Here is a 22,680-nt window from a genome sequence, read left to right as displayed (position 1 = left end):
AATAAAAAAAATCACATGACATACAAACCCGACACACAACAAAGCAGTCGAGATAAACACAATAGAGGCGTTAAAATAATAAGAGAAAATACCGAGACGTGAATTTCCTTTATAAAAAGAGGAACGCCAGTCCCGCATTATTGATCCTTACAAAGCGCTGATCCGGATTAAGGATTATTATTATTTTTTTTTTAAGTGTAACCCTTTCGTGCATATTTATAATTCTACTGAGTGACGATCTCCTATGCGATTCAAAAGCATTCCTGCAATGCAGTCTGCTCTACAGGGCAGGCGAGAGTCCGCGACTTTACTGTTTGCTATAGCAGATGCATCGCCTGTTTCTGCACTAACTAAACTACACTATGTACCACAATTTTTGTTCCTGGGTAGTAAGTGTTATTTCCTAATTGCTTATGCCTCAAAAGTATAGAAAATGGCTATTATTCCCCACAAACTTTGCTTTTGTGACCAGGACAGTGATATTTTGAAATATCACTATTTCCAATGAGAAAACGGGCAACTGTGTGTCTTTTCGTTCACATAAAGTCAGAAAAAAACAACATATAAATCCGAATTAACATGCATTTATACTAACGTTATACAAAAATGACTACAAAAGATTTAGAAGTGAGTAGTTTTTCGAGATTTACGATTATACTGTATTTACAGTATAAATACATGTTCATTTGGATTCATATGTTGTTTTTTTCTGACTTTATGTGAACAAAAAGACACACATTCACCCGTTTTCCCATTGGAAATAGTGCTATTTTGAAATATCACTGTCCTGGTCACAAAAGCAAAGTTTGTGGGGAATAATAGCCATTTTCTATACTTTTGAGGCATAAGCAATTAGGAAATAACACTTACTACCCAGGAACCAAAAAATAAATAAATAAATTGTTACAAGGTGCTATCATTAATCAGACCTTCAGACCCGAGAGGTCTCCTCTTGAGGGGTAGGGTTATAGAGGTCTCCTCTGAAGGGGTAGGGTTATAGAGGTCTTGCGATTCGTTATTGTTTTGTTTGATAAAAGGGCTCTTCTCTTTGTCACGTCTGGACCGTCCCGTCTACCGTTTCATGTCTCTCAACGAGCTTTTGCTACGAAATATAGGAGCAACAGAAGGGGGGAAAAACAAACACTTGAAACCAGACAATAGCCATGCATCTGAGCTGGGCTGGGCTGTAACTTGGCACAGCCTGCAGGTCTTTTGGACAGTTCCCTTTTACTCGTTGTTTCAATGTCAAAGGAAGAGAGAGAGAGAGAGAGAGAGAGAGAGAGAGAGAGAGAGAGGATTGTCGGTCAGCCTCTAACAGAAGTGCTCGCACGGTTAGTGTCATAGTGCAATAAATAAGAATTAATTTAATCTATTAGCCTCTTCTGTCGCATAGCGATAGAAGGATAAAAAAAAAAAAAAAAAAAAACATTTCTCGAAGACAGTAAAAGTCACAAAATATTTAACATCCGTAAAAACAATTGAAAAAAATGCAACCTAAAAACAGTTGATATATATATATATAAAAAATCAGTGGCCTTGTTTTATGAGAATGTCGGACAAATCTTCCATTTTCTGCAAATCCAGATTCTGAAAGAATTAAAATGAGAGAGTTAGCAGCAGATCGCATCAATATCAGGGTCTAGTGCTGTATAGTATAAAGGCATTTCAGAGGGCTGCATCTCATCAATATCAGGGTCTAGTGCTGTATATTATAAAGACATTTCAGAGGGCTGGATCTCATCAATATCAGGGTCTAGTGCTGTATATTATAAAGACATTTCAGAGGGCTGGATCTCATCAATATCAGGGTCTAGTGCTGTATATTATAAAGACATTTCAGAGGGCTGGATCTCATCAATATCAGGGTCTAGTGCTGTATATTATAAAGACATTTCAGAGGGCTGGATCTCATCAATATCAGGGTCTAGTGCTGTATATTATAAAGACATTTCAGAGGGCGGGATCTCATCAATATCAGGGTCTAGTGCTGTATATTATAAAGACATTTCAGAGGGCTGGATCTCATCAATATCAGGGTCTAGTGCTGTATATTATAAAGACATTTCAGAGGGCTGGATCTCATCAATATCAGGGTCTAGTGCTGTATATTATAAAGACATTTCAGAGGGCTGGATCTCATCAATATCAGGGTCTAGTGCTGTGTATATTATAAAGACATTTCAGAGGGCTGGATCTCATCAATATCAGGGTCTAGTGCTGTATATTATAAAGACATTTCAGAGGGCTGGATCTCATCAATATCAGGGTCTAGTGCTGTATATTATAAAGACATTTCAGAGGGCTGGATCTCATCAATATCAGGGTCTAGTGCTGTATATTATAAAGACATTTCAGAGGGCTGGATCTCATCAATATCAGGGTCTAGTGCTGTATATTATAAAGACATTTCAGAGGGCTGGATCTCATCAATATCAGGGTCTAGTGCTGTATATTATAAAGACATTTCAGAGGGCTGTGTCTCATCAATATCAGGGTCTAGTGCTGTATATTATAAAGACATTTCAGAGGGCTGGATCTCATCAATATCAGGGTCTAGTGCTGTATATTATAAAGACATTTCAGAGGGCTGGATCTCATCAATATCAGGGTCTAGTGCTGTATATTATAAAGACATTTCAGAGGGCTGGATCTCATCAATATCAGGGTCTAGTGCTGTATATTATAAAGACATTTCAGAGGGCTGGATCTCATCAATATCAGGGTCTAGTGCTGTATATTATAAAGACATTTCAGAGGGCTGGATCTCATCAATATCAGGGTCTAGTGCTGTATATTATAAAGACATTTCAGAGGGCTGGATCTCATCAATATCAGGGTCTAGTGCTGTATATTATAAAGACATTTCAGAGGGCTGGATCTCATCAATATCAGGGTCTAGTGCTGTATATTATAAAGACATTTCAGAGGGCTGGATCTCATCAATATCAGGGTCTAGTGCTGTATATTATAAAGACATTTCAGAGGGCTGGATCTCATCAATATCAGGGTCTAGTGCTGTATATTATAAAGACATTTCAGAGGGCTGGATCTCATCAATATCAGGGTCTAGTGCTGTATATTATAAAGACATTTCAGAGGGCTGGATCTCATCAATATCAGGGTCTAGTGCTGTATATTATAAAGACATTTCAGAGGGCTGTGTCTCATCAATATCAGGGTCTAGTGCTGTATATTATAAAGACATTTCAGAGGGCTGGATCTCATCAATATCAGGGTCTAGCGCTGTATATTATAAAGACATTTCAGAGGGCTGTGTCTCATCAATATCAGGGTCTAGCGCTGTGTATTATAAAGACATTTCAGAGGGCTGGATCTCATCAATATCAGGGTCTAGTGCTGTATATTATAAAGACATTTCAGAGGGCTGGATCTCATCAATATCAGGGTCTAGTGCTGTATATTATAAAGACATTTCAGAGGGCTGGATCTCATCAATATCAGGGTCTAGTGCTGTATATTATAAAGACATTTCAGAGGGCTGTGTCTCATCAATATCAGGGTCTAGTGCTGTATATTATAAAGACATTTCAGAGGGCTGTGTCTCATCAATATCAGGGTCTAGCGCTGTATATTATAAAGACATTTCAGAGGGCTGGATCTCATCAATATCAGGGTCTAGTGCTGTATATTATAAAGACATTTCAGAGGGCTGGATCTCATCAATATCAGGGTCTAGTGCTGTATATTATAAAGACATTTCAGAGGGCTGGATCTCATCAGTATCAGGGTCTAGTGCTGTATATTATAAAGACATTTCAGAGGGCTGGATCTCATCAATATCAGGGTCTAGTGCTGTATATTATAAAGACATTTCACACCAAATTGCACAATGTATTGATGGTCGATTTAGCAGCTTAACCCAGGGCTGTCAAACTTGGGTCCCGGAGGGGGTCGCTGTGTCTCCTGGCTTTCCTTCCACCCTGAGCTCTCAATTACTTACTGGTCTAATTATTATTTGATTAACTGGAGACACTTCTCTCCAGGACTCGGCATGTTTCACAGGCAGTGTGTGCCTTGAATCCAGTGCATTTAAAAAAAAAAAAAAACACATCAATTGTAAAAGACCTTGGAAAAATATAATAATATAATAGTCGAGAGCTGGGATGAAAAGCAGACCAGCCCGCGCCCCTCGATGGCTGGGGTTTGACGAGGCCCCTGGGTTCCTCTGCAGTACCCACCTTCTCGTTGGCTAGATGCAGGAGAGCGGAGAAGGCCAGAGCTACAGACAGGTTCTGTGCCATCGTAGAGGGCAGCCTAGAGAGGAGACAGAAAACCAAGGAGACCAAAATCAGACAGCCAGGTTAGGCACGGGGGCGTCCACTTCCGCTTCCTAAACATTTAAAAACTGAACCCTTTGCGGTCCTGTGTGGGACCGGGTCCCACATTACAATTTTCCCTTTCCAGTCCGACATCATCAAAAAGACGTCAAGAACAGGTCTGTGGTCGTTTTTCTCCTCTGGAAAAAGCAGAGAAAATCTTTCAGTGGCCGAGCTGAGACCGACAGGAGGCAAAAAAAAATCAAATTTGAGCAACACACAGAGATAACGCAGACACAAGCAAACAAGGTAGCTGCTTCCACATTCAGCGCTCAAAGAATATCACAGACATTTGCAAAGCTTTTAGAGACGTTCTAGTAATAAAATAATGACTTGGATCGCATTACTGAGGAGTTTGGTGATAAAACGAGTGAGGATTTATCAGTGTGCACGACTTTGAAGACGTATGTGAAAAATACAGTTAATAAGGAGTGGGGCTGGAGATGCAGTAATGAGTGTCCTGATGATATGATGTTGATAAACCTATTTTACTTAATTAAATTAATTGTTCCAATTAAGTAATTTAGGGTACAGTTGGAACAAAAACCAGGAGGGCCCTCCAGGACTAGGATTGGAGACCCCTGCATTACAGCGATGGCAATAAGAGACTCCCATTGCATAGCTGTCTGATCCATTCCTGCTTTAGAGAAATACATCAATGTTACCTTTTCATAAAAATAAATAAAGTCAAGATTTCAAGTATCAGATAATATCATATATAAAAATTAGGGATGGGATCCATAGCTGTTTGATCCACTGTGAGTTTCCCAAGACGCACCTGAGCTTGTTAGCTAGACACATTGTGGGCTGATCAAGCTGCCAGTAAAACCTGGAATGGGTGACACTACTATGCAGTTGGAGTCTTACTTCAATCCCTGACGTTTAAAAACGTTTAAACTTAAACATAAAAGACATCAACATTAACGTGGATGAGATTACACCAGCACATCTCTGGCCAAAAGCATTGCATCCCCCGATAGAATGAACTCATTCTGCTTCAAATGAAAGCTGCTGAACAATGTTACCGTGTTATACTGAATTGCACATCGCTTTGGAGTTTCCCACACGACAGAAAAAACTGACAACTGAAAAATCTGACATTTCGAAATCGAACATCCTACTATAATGGTATTTTTCTTGCAATGTCATTTTGTACTTTCTTTGATTACATGATGTTAAATAAAAGGGTCTAAATTGTGTTCCTATAGCTTCTGTTTATGTCTCAGTCGAGGTTATGCAGAACTTTTGTCCAGAGCTGTAGATGAACTAGGAGGTCTTACCTGTGCAGCAGCCCCCTGGTGGAGTTACAGAAAGTCTTCTCTCCCGTCACCTCTCTCTGCTCCTCCTCCTTCAGAAGACAAGAGACTGTCAGGACAGACGCTCGGCAGCACAGCGCTGAGATCGCAAGCCCGTTCGAATTTAGTAGTAGCTAATTATTACTTTGTTATTTTCTCCCTAATTTAGTCGTGTCCAATTATTTTGTTATTAATTATTTACCACCCCCGCGTTGACTCGGGAGCGGCGAAGACGAGCACACGCTGTCCTCCGAAGCGTGTTCCGTGCTTTACTGGATGCGCCACTCTGAAGGGAGTCCCCAAAATGAAACATGTTCAAGTAAACAATACCACTTTATAAGGAACTGAAAATTGGCAGCTTTTTAGGAGCTGAGCAATTAAAAAGGTCTAATTAAGCACATTAACAGTTCAATTAAGGGTTTGATTAAGTAATTGAAAACTCAGCTGGAATGCAATCCAGGAGACACAGGGGGTCCCCCAGTAACAGGATTGGGGAACCCTGGTGTAGACCACTAGCCCAAAAGCAAAAAAAAACAAACCCTAGGGCTTTCAGGACTTATCAGTGACAGATCATTTCTGTTCAATTTTAATAAGATTAAGAAAAAACGTTACACAATTTATCAATTATTCCTCTAAAAGCATTTATCTGGGCACACTTGTTTGAGAAAAAAGCCCTAACTTCAATAATCCATCCTTTTTATTTCCTTAAAAAGACAAAGAGGTCTGTCTTAAGATAATAAAGCTTGATTGACTGCAGAAACTAGAAATGTATTTTTTGCCTAATCTTTTTTTTTTTTTTTTTTAAATCGAGTCCAAGCCCCAGATCAGGGGTCTTCACAGCTGCCTCTTCCATTCCTGGATTTTGATCCAACCGTGTTCCAAATTGTTTAATTAAATCCTTCCAGACCCTGAAGCAGGTCAGTGTCTCATTTTACCTGTAAAACCTGGAGAGGAACCACGCTTCCCGGACCGGGATTGACTGGACACCCCTGCCCCAGCCTGAAAGATTTTTGAGGATTAATTGCTAAGAGAGGTGCAAGGGTGCGGCACCTTCCATTCCATTGCGCTGAACAAACGGCTTGTGGTTTGAACCCGGATCTCGTGTCTCACCTCCACAGCCTTGTCCTCCCGGTCCGTCAGCAGACACCACATGCTCCTCTTCAGCCTCCTCATGTCCATCTTCTTCGCTGTCTTTGCGTAATTCAGCTCGATTTTATTCACCTGCACGAGAAAGAAAGAGGGAAGACTCTTATTGCAGAGCAGGTAACAAGTTCACGTGTGTGATTAAACTCCTAATGAAACCAGGAATGGATCAGCCTGAAAGCAGTTTTCTATAGAAGAGAGAGTAGTGTATGATCTTATCGGTTTATATATAAACCCTGTGCCCTGTGTTTTATTACACTTGGCTGTGCATTTACTGTGGAACAATTTGTTTCTAAGGAACTACACACACTCAGATTTTACAGCTATTTAAAGAGAGATGCCATTGAAAAGGCAAAACACAATGCTTCTACAGTCGGAAATGTAGAGCACAAATCAAAGGATGCACAGTACAATTAGGGCTTCTGACTTTTCTCCTCTCCTTTAAGAACTCAACTGATCCCTGTTCAGCCTCTCGTGTATCTCAAATCTCAGCTGAGAAACTGTTAATAGTAAAATTGATTACAGGTTTTTTTTTTTCTTCTGCAAAACAACTCGGTTTTTAAAATTGGCCAAGCCTTCGATTACCAAGCAGAGGGTCCGAACGAGATCGCGACACAGTTAACAAGAGACCCGTCTTTAGCTAGCATGTAAAAAAATCAAGCATTTGATGCTGGTGTCGTAGGGAAAAAGTAGACAGAGGGGAAAAAGGAGATCACGCAAGCGCAGCAAGGGAAAAGGAAGAAGTTAACTGCACTCGGCATTTTCTGTCTGATCATTTCATTTGCCAGATCGTATGGTAATGTGTTCACACATCTCTTTCTTGGTTTCACTGATTTATTTACTGGATATTATTAAAAGGCTTTACACGTCAAAATGTTGTCAGTCTTTAATGTTTCAGTGATATATTCTAATGCCATACAATCATACAGTATTATTAGCATTGCTTATATTATCTCAATGTAAATATCTACCAAAAAGTCGCAACGACGTTTGTTAGACATACAAATTACACTTACAAACATTTTAAATGAAGGATTTATTGTTAATGTACATTACAGCATTCTCTTATCTATCATTATACTGTCAAATACGTCCAATCTTATTTATGTAAAATTACAAAATCCATTCAAAAGTATATATTTTTTGTTAATATATCCGATCTACTAATTCCCCAGCACTGGTACAGCGATCTATGCGTAACCCTTAGAAACAGTGGAACCCCCACCCCAACCCCCTTTAAATTCTAGACTGCGATCCACTTTTTTCCCCCCAGGACACCGGTCGCTCTGCAGCGTGACTGTATCTACATTAACAAAAGAGGAATCGCTTCCAATTTGAAATGAACAAGCGAGTTTCTCAGCTGTGACTGAGATGCGAGAGGATGAACAGGGATCCGTTGAGTTTTTTAAAAAGGAGATTAGAAAAGCCACAGAAAATGAGAAGCCCTCCAGATAACACGGTGGTGTTAAACGAGACATTTCGAAATCTAACGTGAAATACTACCGTGCTACTATTATGGCTTCCAGTAGGCTTGATATCACCGTGTAGTTTCTCTTTGATTTCAAGATCTAAAATCAAGTTTGTACAGTTTTTTTTTTTTTTTTTTTAATTAAATGTCTCAAATCATAATTCTGGGTGAGGCAAATCTTTTGGCCCCAGCTGTACAAACATCACAATAAAAACCCTGTGTGGTCCGGCACACTTCGCTGGGTGCTTTTACTGTGGGGGGGGGGGGACTCTAAGTGAAGTGCCACGCCTCCGTTTCGTGGCGTTACCTTTTGTGGCTCTGCCACCAGGTTGTCCTCCCCGTACGAGGTGATGTCCGCCCCGCTGGCGCTGCCCGGCAGCCCGTTCTCTCCGGTGCCGGGGTGACCAGTCATCTCAAACATGCCGTCCGGACCCGTGAAGCCACTGTGGTCGTCCTCACCATCACTGTCTCCCATCTACACACACACACAGAGAGCCGGGGCTTAGCAATGCAATTCAACTCTCTGTCAATGTATGAAGCACCTTGCAATACCTTTCAAAGTATACGACCAACAGCCATGGTGATAAGCCTGCGGTCTGGATTGTAACAGATTACTGCAGGGATGGGAGTGAGACTCCCGCTGCACAGCAGTGTGATCCAGTCCTGGTTTCACTGGGAGTTTTATAATCAGACACACCTGAGCTTGTTACCTAGACACACTGCGGGCTGATCAAACTGGTAGTAAAACCTGGACTGGATCACACTGCTATGCAAAAGGAGTCTTATTCCCATCCCTGTATTGAAACATGTTTCACTATCTGTGTACGAGTTTGCATGTGCACAGCATTGGACATGGAAAAGGAAATTAAGAAAGCAGGGAGGGAAATAAGACTCCTATTGCATAGCACTTCCACCCATTCCAGGTTTTATTACGAGCTTGGTTAGCCGCAGTGCACAGGTAAGGTGTCAAACTCACAGCAAAACCAGGAACAGATCTAACTGCTGTGCAATTTGAGACTCCCATCCCTGTATACAGAAACCAAATCAGACTAGACTACACTACGATGCAAACATAAAAGCTGCAACAGTGAGTGAATGAGTGAGTGAAGAGTGACTGAGTGAAGCAAAAGGAGTGAAGCGAGCAAGTGAATGAAGTGAGTGAAGAGCGAGTGAGTGAAGCAAAGCAAGTGAGTGAGTGAAGAGCGAGTGAATGAATGAAGCTCTTTGGGTTCCTTGTGCTGAAAGGCTGACCTGCACCCCTGGGCAGAAGTTGGACGTGTCGTTGGGGTTGTTATAGTCGTACTCCCCGATCCCTTCGTCATGCTCCCCAGAGAGACGCTTTGTCGACAATTTTGAGAGCTGTTTTGGGAGAAAAAAAAAAAAAAAGAAGTTTAATCTTTTCATTAAACAGCCAGTGGAAGCACTGGAACTGAGGTAATCTGTTGCCACTGTGAGAAGCTCATTCAGTGTCACATTTTTAATTAAGTCCATGGATAACTCCAAAGCGGCGTGCAATTCAAGACGTTAGCGTAACATTATTCAGCAGCTTCCATTCGACTTCATGAAGCACAATGACTTCATTCTATAGGGGGATGCAAAACCTTTGAAGCTGTCTCCACTAAGTGACTACTGAAGGTAATGCACCCTGAATACGCAATCAGGCTGGATTGTTTTTCATTGTTATCATGGATTGATGCAAAACTTTTGGCCATAGTTATAGCTATATATACGGTGGCCCATAACTGTACAGTAGCCTTGAGGAGGGCTGGGTCTGGATGCAGTAGTGTTGAGGAGGGCTGGTTCTGGCTGCAGTAGCCTTGAGGAGGGCTGGGTCTGGCTGCAGCAGTGTTGAGGAGGGCTGGGTCTGGCTGGCTGCAGGCTGCAGTAGCCTTGAGGAGGGCTGGGTCTGGATGCAGTAGTGTTGAGGAGGGCTGGTTCTGGCTGCAGTAGCCTTGAGGAGGGCTGGGTCTGGAGTAGTGTTGAGGAGGGCTGGGTCTGGCTGCAGTAGTGTTGAGGAGGGCTGGTTCTGGCTGCAGTAGTGTTGAGGAGGGTTGGCCAGTCCGCTCTCACCGTGCTGGCTGGCTTCAGGCTCAGTCTCAGGAGCCGGTCTGGTTCGTAGTGGAAGTCTGCTGGCAGAGTCGTCTTCTTGTTCGGCTTGTCCAGGGCGGACTTGGCGAAGGTTGTTGCTGCCTGGAGGGACACAAAAAAAATAGAAACTCTTGTCTTTACAAGATAAGATATTGGGACACCATCATCATCATTATTAATAATAATAATAATAATAATAATAATAATAATAATAATAATAATAATAACATAAAAGCCAGACACTTTCACATTGTAAAGCAAAGTAGCAGGGCTAGCAATAAGACTCCTATTGCACAGCAGTGTCACCCATTCCAGGTTTTACTACCAGCTTGATCAGCCCACAGTATGTCTGATTATTAAACCCAGAATAGTGAAACCAGGACTGGATCACACTGCTGTGCAACAGGAGTCTCATTCCCATCCCTGAAAGTATAATAAATAAATAATTAAATCTCCTGCAGCCTTTTGTCCCAAAGCAGGCAAGACGGATTCGGGAAGAAGTGACGGCACTGACCCTGGTGACCCGGAAGTAGACCTCGAAGTTCACGTCTTTGTCGAAGTTCAGCTCGAAGACTTTCTTGGCTTTCCTGGTCTTCCTTTCCTTCTCTGGGACCTCATCCTCTGGAGAAAAAAAATAAAATCAAAGAACAGTGCAGCCGTGCCAAGTGCCTTGTTATCTACCGGCTAATCGGGGACAGGATGCTTGACTGCCTGAGAAAGGGTCAGTAAAACTGACCTCTACTGACCTGGTGCAAGCAGGAGTGGTCTGGTCATCCCGTTTGCTGACACACAGAGACCAGCCAGCAACTAAGCGCAGCAGAGACTGTACAAAACAGCAGGACTTCAAAAAGCATCAAGATTCAAAACACACAGCAGAGTCCGCTGCTGCTTCAAGAAATGAGTGACGGATACTGGCTGCTTCATTTCTGTTAATAACTAGTATCCTCGTTATTGTGTCTAACTAAGCTATATCAAAAGTGTTTGATTATTGGAATCAATGAAGGAGCCTTGTTAAAGTCTGTTTAAATCCTGTGTGCTCCTTCACGCACAGAGGAAAGCCTATATATTAGATTCCTTACACATCTCCAACCATGCTGAATGCCATCTAATACTGGACCGAATGAAGTGTCTTACGCTTGTGTCGCGGTTTGAAGCGCCAGTGGCCGGGGCCTGCCCACATCGACATGGTCCTGGGGCTGAAGTAGGAGTACTCCCCGGGTTTGGAGGACAGCTGCAGGCACATGGTCCCGATATCTCCCTCTCCGATTGAGATAACATCTCTGGAACCACCAAAAAGGGGAACGGGATCAGACACCACGATGGGAACTGACATATCAGCAACGTCATGGTGTTAGATTTTGACATTAATAATAACAATAATAATAATAATCTTTACTTTTATACAGCACCTTTCATAGTGGGCCACCATCATAAATCGCTTTCCAAGATACAAGACTAGGTAAGATAACCTTATAAAACACAGCTCTGGCCAAACCTTTAGCACCACCCTACAAAATGAACTCATTTTGCTTCTTAAATTTGAATGAAACCTGCTGAATTATGTTTTGTTAACATGCTGAATTACAAACCTCTTTGTAGTTCACCCCTATCTACTTGACGAACACGTGACAAACGTAAACCGACATTTCGAAATCTAATACGAAATGCTACTGTGCTACTATTAGACTTTTTGTAGTTTGATTACACGGTTCTCATAATTTTCCCTTTCCAGTCCGATGTGGGACCCTGGACGACATCATCAGAAAGACGTCAAGCACGGGTCTCTAGTCGTGTTTTCTTCGTAAAAAGCAGAGAAAACCTTTCAATTGCAGAGTGAGACCGATAGGAGCCGGAAATGAAGCAGAAAAAAAAGGGGCGTATCTGATAGCCCCCCCTGCACCACAGAGATAACACGAACATAACAAAGGAGAGAGCTGCTTCTGCATCCAGCGCTCAAAGAATATCACGGACATTTGCACAGCTTTTTGAGATGTTACAGTAATAAAATAATGACTCTGATCGCATTATTGAGGAGTTTGGTGATAAAACGAGTGATCAGGGGAGGATTGATCAGTATGCACAACTATAAAGAGGTATGTGAAAAATACAGCGAGCAAGGGGTGGGGTTTGGCTGGAGATGCAGTACTGTGTTCTTTTGCGATGCAGTGCCTTTTAAACCTGTTTGACTCTGGGGCGGAAAAAATATATTTTAAACAGCGCGTGTGAAAATAAATTGGACCCGACGCGCCAGACAAGCGCTGAATAAATGGACCGCTAAGGGTTAAAAAACAAATAAAACCTAAAACTCAGGCAGGTTTCATTCGACTTCATGAAGCTGAAATTGTTTCATTCCACGGGGTGATGGTAAACGCCTGTCCCTAGCTGCGCGGGGTTTGCCGCGCGATTTTTACCGGTTGCGCTCGCTGGCCGTGCAGCCCTCGCGCCGCTCCACGTCCCGGATCGCGTCTCCCTCCTTCCCCTCCTCGCAGGCGTCGCCGTCGAAGTCCTCGTCTCCCCTGGGCCCGCAGTCCCATGGCTCGCTCTCCGGCTCCGCGTTGACGTCAAACGCGTGATCGCTGCGCTTGTACTTCTCCAGCATCTCTGACACGTTCTGTACGGCAGGCAGAGACAGCGAGCCGGTGTTACAGCGGGGCTGGGAATAAAGACTCCAATGGGAACAGTTTCATTTTTTTTTTTGTTTGAAGGGACGCACCTGGTCGTGAGACTCGCTGCTCCACTGAATGAAGGAGAAATCCTCCAGGGAGGGGCAGATTGAGGATTTCTCCTGGGCTTGCTGCAGGGATGCTGGGAGACAAAAAGAGGCGAGGGTTGTAAAGCACAGAGAGGTGTGGTAAAGCATAGGGAAGCATTGTAAAGCACAGAGAGGTCTGGTGAAACATAGGGAAGCATTGTAAAGCACAGAGAGGTCTGGTAAAGCATAGGGAAGCATTGTAAAGCACAGAGAGGTCTGGTAAAGCATAGGGAAGCATTGTAAAGCACAGAGAGGTCTGGTAAAGCATAGGGAAGCATTGTAAAGCACAGAGAGGTCTGGTAAAGCATAGGGAAGCATTGTAAAGCACAGAGAGGTCTGGTAAAGCATAGGGAAGCATTGTAAAGCACAGAGAGGTCTGGTAAAGCATAGGGAAGCATTGTAAAGCACAGAGAGGTCTGGTAAAGCATAGGGAAGCATTGTAAAGCACAGAGAGGTCTGGTAAAGCATAGGGAAGCATTGTAAAGCACAGAGAGGTCTGGTAAAGCATAAGGAAGCATTGTAAAGCACAGAGAGGTCTGGTAATGCATATTAACAAACCACGGTAAACTAACCTTTCTAAATGTCATAAGGGTAGCATTGTAAAGCCTAACAAGGCACGTTAAAGCATATTAATAAACATGGTAAACTAAGGTAAACTGCGGATATTTCAAACAAATGTCATAAAATGTCACAAGGGTAAATTGTAAACGGCGTTATAATTAATAAACATGGCAGACCAGGGGCCTGGTTGACAGGGTTCTATATGGGCGTTACCGGGAAACTGCGCTATATGCGCAGTACAACTACAGAGAAAAGCACTGGGGTACAGCGCAGTGGCAAGCGTGCCCCAGGGGTACCTCGGAGACGAGCCACGGAGACGCGGGAGGCGGGGGGCAGCTCCCGGGCCGGTCCGGAGCGCAGGAGCGTGACGTCGGAGTGGAAGAGCAGCTCGCTGTAGCAATCAAAAGCGCGCAGCACCGGCAGGAACACCCCGGCAGTGCTGGACTCGTCAAACGAGGACGCCATCTTCTGAAACATGGGGTCCACCTGGAGGAAGAGGCACCAGACAGGGGTGGAAACCAGGCTCCCACTGCACAGCAGCGTGGTGACGTCAAACACTATCTTAGCTATGTAAGGTTTGGTGTAAATACGCTGTAATTGCAAAGGATGGCAAGACGACTCCAATTGCATAGCAGTTTCAACCAGCTTCATTAGCCAGTGTAGGTAACAAGCTCAGGTGTCTTATTAAACTTGCAAAAACCCGGAATGGATCAAACTGCTGTGTAACGGGAGTCCAACGGCCACCTCAAATCTGCATTATCCATAATTTATCTAATCTTAATTATTTACTGTATCAAAAATTTATCAAATTCAACAAGAGACACGTTTCAACTAGAGGCCTTTCTCAGTGTCTTCCAATGACTAACATTTCAGCTAACGTTCTCAAAGACACTGAAAAGGACTTCTGGTCGCAAACGTTTGTCGTGGAATTTCTGTTCCTTTTAGCGTTTTAAAGATGGCTAACACGACGATCAACGACTGCTCAATCCAGCAACTGTCGTTGAATTGGAGTTTTTAGTATTTCTAAACTCTGCACAGGAGCGTTTAAGAGATTCGGACGATGTCCTACAGCTGTGGCCAACAGCACTGCATCATATTGAATTACACGCCACTTTGTGGTGGTCCCACATACTTAAATGGAAAAAAGTGACCAATTGAAAAAAAGTGACATTTCGAAATCCAACATGAAATACTCACTGTGCTTCTATTATGGCTTCTGTTAGACTTATTTTTGCGATATCATTTTGTAGTTTCATTACATGATGTTGAATAAAAATATCAAAATGATGGTTCATAAAGTTTGTTGGGTTTTTTTTTTTTTTTTTTTTTTTTTTTTTTAATTCTAGGTGATGCAAAATTTCTCGCCATGGCTATAGACAGACATGGTGCCGCAGGGTCCAGGGGTATTTTCAGAATAGCCGGGATTATTCTGAGCAAGGTACAGTTACAGCTTTAAGACAAGCTGTCTCAATCCTAAAATCCTAGCTTGATGCTTCAAGCCTTTGGCTGCTGCTGGAGGCTATAAGCGGACATGCGAGGTGGCTCTGCTGAAGGGAGGCACTCTCTTGCATGCTTGCTGCTCGCACCTCACACTTCCTCTCGGACTCCGCGCTGTTGATGTTGTTCAGGTTCTGCTCCACGGTCTTCTTGTTGGTGGCTTTTTTTCGTTTTGGTTTCTTCGCCCCCCCCTCGGACTCCCCGCCTTCCTCCTCCTCCTGGACCTCTTGCTCCCCCTCTTAAAAAAAAAAACAAAACATGAGAAATAAATCATTTGGCAATTATTGGTAACTTCACACCCCCGTTCCGCAGCAGTCAGATCCAGTCCTGGTTTCACTGTGAGTTTAATAAGACACACCTGAGCTTGTTACCTAGACACACTGTGGGCTGATCAAGCTGCTAGTAAAACCTGGACTGGATCACACTGCCGTGCAACGCACAGGGTCATCACACACAGCGAGTCAGTGGCTGGGATTTGAACCTCCTGATATTAAACCCCCTTTCTTTAATCGCTGGAACCCAGAGCCTCATATAGTTATCCTGTTGTAATTGCGCTGTGGGCGACGCCAGGCTGCGTGATGCCTACCTGGCCCGGGTTTGGAGTCCTTTCCCAGTCCTCCCAGCACTCTGTATGTATCTGCGTGGACCGCATCGACCCGCACTGCATAGATCTTTGCACTGGCATCCAGGGTCCCTGCAGCTACCTGCACACGGGCAACACACACACACAGACAGAAGCAGGGCTGTAAATCCACAACTCTCCTGACCTCAGCACCACTTTACTGGATCCTCAGCTGATGCGCTATCCTTGCACTATTGCACTGCTAATCTGTCACTGCAGATATAACTTGCTGTGATCCTGACTGGCTGCATCCTAGTTCATATTGTATTCTAGCAGTGTTAGTATTATTGCACTTACTGTAAACTACACTGTGTTTAAATATGAAGCTTGCATTGTGACCCTGTGCTGCCCTGGAACACCTGTGCGAGTCGCCTGGGATAAAGATGTCTGCCAAATAAATAAAATAATAACTACTTATTCAAAAATGTAAAAACACACAAATACGAATTTATCAAAATCATACACACACGCAGTATTCTACTGCAGTAGTGCATCGAGTTTCTAGGAACGATTTATAAAAGCAATCGTTTAAAGATTCCTACACCTATTTTTTTTTTAAACGTTTAACTGTTGAGACAAAAAGCATTTTAAAAGGGTCCGGCACGCCTCCTTGCAGCTTGAAAACAAAATCACAAAGCCAAGTTCAACACACCTTGAAGTTGGTGAGCTCCGAGTCCTTCTCTCTCAGGATGTCCGACATGTAGTCGATCAGGTGCAGCCCGAACGCGTTCCTGGTGGTGATTTTCTAGCAAGAGCGACACAGAGCTTCAGAAACACTTCTGCTTCACACAGCAGCCCGCCCTCGGTCAACGCCGATTCTAACTGCGCAATTACACTTCAGTTACACCTCTTTCCAATTACTGAAATGATTATCGATCCCAGATCTGATCACATTCGTACCCAAAGCGGCGTTCATCAGTTTGTTTTTATTAAAAACACAGGTGGTCAGTGAATCCTAGGGAGATTCCCAGTGCTGGGAAAATGATCCAGTGAAATCCAATTTATCCTGAAGTATACAGGTCTGTCAAACCCATGCCCCAAGATTACAGCTCTGGCCAAAAGCTTCGCACCCCCTTCTATATGGAACAAACTCATTTTGCTTCGTAAAAATCGAATGAAAGCTGCTGGATAACAATGTTACATAAACATAGCCAATCGCACAGCGCTTTGTAGTTTTACTTACCGAAAAAACAGACCAATTAAATAACGTGGCATTTCGAAATCTAACATGAGATACTACTGTACTGCTATTATGGATTCCGGTAGACTTTTTTTGGCGAGATCATAGTGCAGTTTACTTGATTATATGATGCTAAATTGTGTTTGTATAAATTTATAGTTGATTATTATTATTATTTCTTATTGTATGATGTCTCTCGTCTCAATCCTAAACTTCTAGTTTGATGGGAAAGCTCTGGCTGTAGCTGTGTGCGAGTCAAATCAACGCTCCAGGTATATTTGTGAAGCCACGCTTCCCTCCACTCACGTTTTCCGTTGACAGTTTGATGCAGGTGGAATAATGTTCAGAAATCTGGGCGTTGGATAGCTTAGGCACAGACGCGGGAGTCCCTGTCACACTTCTAAGAGAAAAAAATACCAAAAGAATAATAATAAGAATAATAATAACAATGTTGATTTAATTCCACCTATACAGACAGAACACTGCACACACACACTTGCACACAGACACTAAAACATGCAGTAGGAGTCTTCACCCAGTCCAGGTTTTACTAGCAGCTTGATCAGCCACAGTGTGTCTAGGTAACAAGCTCAGGTGTGCAAGGGGAGCCTTATTTTCATCCCTGTACTGATGTGTGTGTGTGTTTATACATGTACAATGCATTGGGTCAACATACACTGAGATTAATGCTGTGTCTGTCTGATGCCCCTTACAGTACTCCCCTCCCTGACTTGAACAGATCTCTCTATCCCTCCCCCGTCCCCCCTCCCCTCACCGCTGTGCCGGGGAATCTGCCAGCGATGTGTCCAGGCTGCTGAGGTGCAGGTCAGCGACCCTTGACCGGCGGCGCTGTCTTCGCTCCAGCTCGTCATCGTTGCCAGGGAAGCCGGCAAGCAGCGGGGTGCTGGTCTGCTGGACGTGCCGCCGCTGGGTGGACGGGGAGACGAACCGAGTCTCCGAGACGAGATCGGCTACGACGTGCGAGCGAGGCCCGGACTGGGGCGTCCACGCCATGCTCATTGCAGCGCTGGGGGGGGGGGGGGGGGGGGCGCAAGAAAATAAAACAAGAAACAGCATGAGAGCGCAGTTCAGGGATGACAAGAAAACAGTCTGTCTGTCTGTGTCTATCTGTCTCTCTGACTGTAAGTCTCTCTCACTCACCCTCTCTGACTGTCAGTCAGTCTCTCTCTCTCTGACTGTGTCTATCTGTCTCTCTGACTGTCTGTCTGTCAGTCAGTTTCTCTCGCTCTCTCTCTCTCTGACTGTAAGTCTCTCTCTCGCTCTCTCTCTATCTATCTGTCTCTGACTAAGTCTCTCTCTCTCTGACTGTCAGTCAGTCTCTCTCTCTCTCTCTCTCTCCGTCTGTCTATCTGTCTCTCTGTCTCTCTGACTGTCAGTCAGTCTCTCTCTCTGACTGTCTCTACACATGGTGAACATGATAACTGTCTTTCACTTTCTCCAAACGTGCATTGCCTCACTCCTAGTCCTTTCAGATTGCGTGTGGGTCTCATCTTTAAAAGCAATCCTATCCAAAAATAAGCCGTGTGTCGATCCCGGTCAATAAATGCGCTGTCAAAGTACATACGACGATAGTGTGGTACAACTGTCCTATTAAAAATCAGCGAGGAATCGATTTCACAATGTCATTGTGCAATTAAAAGACTCTTTTAATAACAATAATAACAACAATAATAATAATAATAATAATAATAATAATAATAATAATAATAATAATACTGTATTTTAAACATCGCAGGAGGGCTTCTCTGAAATGAATCTGCAGCGCAATAGATTTTGCTCTGTTCTCAATTAATATAAATCATTCACAAAGATATTATAACAAATATAATCCGACTGACGTCATCTACTTATGAAACGATTTAAAGTCCAATATTAGCTTCAAAGTATATTATGTGGCTAATTATGAACTCGGGGGCCGTTTTGGTAACCATGTTTTAAATAATAATATAATAATAATAATAATAATAAATAATAATAATAATAATAATAATAAACAGCAATCGACGCAACTTGAATCTTTTTTTTCTTTTTTAAATGCTTAACGGGATTTATCGATAAAACGCAAACACTTACCTTATTGTTTCTGTCTTACTCGACTGCGGGGAATCTCCTATCTGGATATTTATATATATATGTATAATAATTATAAATAAATAACCCTCTTTGTTATTTTATATATTTTTTCGCCGCACAGACTCGCTTCACTTTTTTTAAATTTTTGCGCCGATACGTGTGAGAACGCGCACGTCTGCTCGGCCCCGCGTACGTGACGCCTCGCCCCGTGTTTGGACGTTGGTGACGCACTGTTTGGGCAAGTGAAGTGAAAACTTAGTCAAACACAGGGAGGGTTTATATCGTAATTTACCTTGTAAACGTTTCCTATAGTGAAAGCACAGCAAAGTGTGATACAGCACAGTGCCAGCATGGGAAAGCATAGGGAAGCACAGAGAGGTCTGGTAAAGCATAAGGAAGCATTGTAAAGCACAGAGAGGTCTGGTAAAGCATAGGGAAGCATTGTAAAGCACAGAGAGGTCTGGTAAAGCATAGGGAAGCATTGTAAAGCACAGAGAAGCATTGTAAAGCATAGGGAAGCATTGTAAAGCACAGAGAGGTCTGGTAAAGCACAGGGAAGCATTGTAAAGCACAGAGAGAGGTCATGGTAAAGCACAGAGAGGTCTGGTAAAGGGGAAGCATTGTAAAGCACAGAGAGGTCTGGTAAAGCATAGGGAAGCATTGTAAAGCACAGAGAGGTCTGGTAAAGCACAGGGAAGCATTGTAAAGCACAGAGAGGTCTGGTAAAGCATAGGGAAGCATTGTAAAGCACAGAGAGGTCTGGTAAAGCATAGGGAAGCATTGTAAAGCACAAAGAGGTCTGGTAAAGCACAGGGAAGCATTGTAAAGCACAGAGAGGTCTGGTAAAGCATAGGCAAGCATTGTAAAGCACAGAGAGGTCTGGTAAAGCATAAGGAAGCACAGGTATAGTGCAATATAACCATGGGAAAAGTATATCGGGAGGGGGGGCAGCAGAATGACCGTGCAGATGAGCTGTATATAGAGCACAATGAAGGCGGCACAGCTGTTTAACTGCAGGCTGACGGAAGGACACGCAGGCTGAGGAATGGATGAGGCGATGAAGTGACAGGCCTCGCTCAGCCGTTCAACACTGTCAGCTTTATTGTGATATTATTCTCCCATCAGTCTCTTCGTTGTTTGTTTGTTTGGTTTGTCATAGCGTGTCCTGGCGTGCTCCCCGACAGCCTGTCTGATCATTAATTCCCGACCCCCTGATGATCTCATGAAGCAGAATCTGCAATGTTCCGAGTCGAGCGCGTTTTCCAACCTTCTCTGTTTTTGGTCCCTGAATAACATTCTTGAAGGAGGCTGGAATGGGTGAATGGTTTTCCTGCCTGACTTCTTTTAAAATAAATTAACAAGAAGAAGAAGAAGAAGAAGAAGAAGAAGAAGAAGAAGAAGAAGAAGAAGAAGAAGAAGCTAACAAACAAACACTGACTCCTGACTGATTTCCTCTCACAAGCTGACCGGGCGGCACCTCATCCAGGCTCACAGTCTCTGCTCCAGCTCGGTGCACTGATTCTCCCCCCGCGGTACCAGCGCCTTCGCTCGGGACAGGAGCTCCCGATACTCCTGCAGCGCCTGCAGGTACACACCCCGGTCGTCCAGCAGGGGGCGAAAGAGATTGACAGGCGGGGCGCAGCGGAGGGGGTCTCCCGTCTCCCCAGGATGAACCCCGAACTGATGCAGCCTCCTCCGGTCCAGACACCTGCCCAGCGTTAGCAGCACGTCGGCCAGCTGCTCCCCCAACCTCCCAGACACCCACACAGAGGCCGGCCGAAGCTGGAGCAGGTGCATCAGAACCGTTTTGAGGTGGTAAGACGTCAGGACGGCGGCGCCCTCTTGTGGCGGGAAGGCGGTACTGCGGTCCCGGAGGACGGCCAGGATTCGGAGGCACTTCAGGTGGCAGCTGCGCGCTGGCAGCCGCCGTGCCGCGGCGTTCAGGTAACGAAGCTCAAAAACAGCGAGGGACAGAAGCCAGTCCACCAGGGGGGCTCGGAGGAGCGTGGCGCAGGGGTACACTTCCGAACCGGGGTAGCGCACGGCCGGGGTGAGGCTGATCCAGAGGGCGCGGTGGGAAGGGTGGCTCAGCTTGATCGTGCAAGGGGAGGTGCCACCGCTGCCCATGAACGAGACCTGGAAATGGTACCTGTGGGCGACTGCGCCCCAGGCTCTCCTGAGGTTAGACCTGAACCATAACTGTACCTTGGACACGTCCAGGTGAATCCCGGAGCAAAACAGTGACTCCAGAGAGAGATCAGGCTTTTCCCTGAGGAGCAAGGAGGTGCCGTTCGCGTTACCGTGCACCAGACACAGCGCCCCCCCCAGGCCAATGCAGGAACAGCCCCGGTAGACCGCGATCCTGCCGCGTAGCTCCCCCCCTCCGTCCGCAGCTTCGTGTTTGAAGGCGTACCCATCCGGGGCTTCGAGGGGGACCAGGAAGTCCCAGCAAGGCTCAGAACGGGACCCCCATTTCTCGATCATGCTGCCCACCCCCACGCAGCCCGCGGGAGCCAGGTGGAGACCGGGCCGGCACAGCCCGCGGAAGGAACCCAGCAGGTCGTCCACAAAGCCCTCCACGAAACCAAAGCCCAGCGGCGGCTCTTCTTCCAAAGCTTCTCCTTCTTCTTCCTCGCTCGATTCCGGCGCCCCCTCCTCTTGGGGCTCCCGCCCCCACACCTCCATCAGAAGCAAGCCCCCCCCGATAAGCAGAGCCAGGGCGCTCCAGGGGCCCCAGGCTTCGGGTGGCGCTGGAGTCGGCCCGGTAGTTGTCTCTGGCTCTTGGTCCGGTGTTTCGGGGGCAGGGTCCGGCCAGCTGTTGAGGTCGAACTCCTTGTGCAGCCTTGCCATCTCCGAGCTGAGAAACCTCTCCTGCTCCACCTGCCACTGTGAGAACCCCAGCTTGTCATGCACGTCTCCCACCAGCAAGGGGTGCTGCAGCCCGCCAGACAAGAGCAGCAAGAAGGTGGTGAGGAAGGCCATCTCGGTAGAGAGAGTGACGGGGCTCCCCCCTGGGGGACCTGGGGGGGGACGGCCCCCCCGGCTGGACCCTGTGACACCAGAAAGGGGGAGGACCGGATGTAATGTGACCTGAGGACTCTCCTGACCTCAGCACCACATTACTGGATCCTCAGCTGATGCGCTATCCTTGCACTATTGCACTGCTAATCTGTCACTGCAGATATAACTTGCTGTGATGCTGTGATCCTAACTGACTGCATCCTAGTTCATATTGTATTCCAGCAGTATTATATTATTTGCACTTACTGTAAACTACACTGTGTTTAAATATGAAGCTTGCATTGTAACCCTGCACTGCCCTGGAACACCTGCAAGTCACCTTGGTTAATAATAATAATAATATAATAATAATAATAATATAATAATACGTAAAAAAAAGTGTCTTTAGCACCTTACTCACTAGTGTAACCTTTTCATTTGGACTTTATGAAGCAAAATTAGTTTATTTATAGGGGGAGGGCAAAACTGCCCAGAGCTGCCCAACCTAGTGGCTAATATACCGCCTGTATGCAAGCCCAGTCTAGTCCTCTGTGTGGATATGCTTACCGTATCCTTTCCTAATCCGAATCTAACGTTATACGCTTCCCCTGCGATCGCGGTTCAAGTATAGACCGTCCTCTTC

The 22,680-nt window shown here is 44.7% G+C and overlaps 2 protein-coding genes across 2 annotated transcripts; both read right to left on the bottom strand.

Moving 5' to 3' along the window:
• Positions 1–1,473: 1,473 nt before the first annotated feature.
• LOC121303133 (condensin complex subunit 2-like) lies at positions 1,474–19,318 on the bottom strand. Its single transcript, XM_041233623.1, has 18 exons — positions 19,038–19,318; positions 17,719–17,970; positions 17,250–17,343; positions 16,416–16,508; positions 15,728–15,845; positions 15,231–15,379; positions 13,941–14,130; positions 13,045–13,136; positions 12,743–12,942; positions 11,466–11,611; positions 10,846–10,952; positions 10,314–10,433; positions 9,495–9,602; positions 8,551–8,718; positions 6,743–6,853; positions 5,618–5,685; positions 4,200–4,275; positions 1,474–1,587 (listed from the first exon to the last, which is right to left on the bottom strand). The coding sequence occupies exons 2-18, from the start codon at positions 17,961–17,963 to the stop codon at positions 1,528–1,530; spliced, it is 2,145 nt and encodes a 714-aa protein (XP_041089557.1). The 5' UTR covers positions 17,964–17,970; positions 19,038–19,318; the 3' UTR covers positions 1,474–1,527.
• Positions 19,319–20,525: 1,207 nt separating this feature from the next.
• LOC121303018 (inositol 1,4,5-trisphosphate receptor-interacting protein-like 1) lies at positions 20,526–22,019 on the bottom strand. Its single transcript, XM_041233415.1, has one exon. The coding sequence runs from the start codon at positions 22,017–22,019 to the stop codon at positions 20,526–20,528; it is 1,494 nt and encodes a 497-aa protein (XP_041089349.1).
• Between the last annotated feature and the right edge of the window lie 661 nt (positions 22,020–22,680).

Source organism: Polyodon spathula, chromosome 31 (genome assembly GCF_017654505.1).
Source record: "Polyodon spathula isolate WHYD16114869_AA chromosome 31, ASM1765450v1, whole genome shotgun sequence".
Classification (NCBI taxonomy): Eukaryota; Metazoa; Chordata; class Actinopteri; order Acipenseriformes; family Polyodontidae; genus Polyodon; species Polyodon spathula.
The sequence above is the reverse complement of the archived record's forward strand: the minus strand, read 5'-3'. Positions and strand labels throughout refer to the sequence as shown.

Coding starts and splice junctions, on each gene's coding strand:
- LOC121303133 (XM_041233623.1), bottom strand. CDS start 17,963: ATGAGCATGGCGTGGACGCCCCAGTCCGGGCCTCGCTCGCACGTCGTA. Junction 16,509..17,249: donor TCAAACTGTCAACGGAAAAC/GTGAGTGGAGGG, acceptor CGCTCTTGCTAG/AAAATCACCACCAGGAACGC. Junction 10,434..10,845: donor TCTACTTCCGGGTCACCAGG/GTCAGTGCCGTC, acceptor GTGTCCCTCCAG/GCAGCAACAACCTTCGCCAA.
- LOC121303018 (XM_041233415.1), bottom strand. CDS start 22,019: ATGGCCTTCCTCACCACCTTCTTGCTGCTCTTGTCTGGCGGGCTGCAG.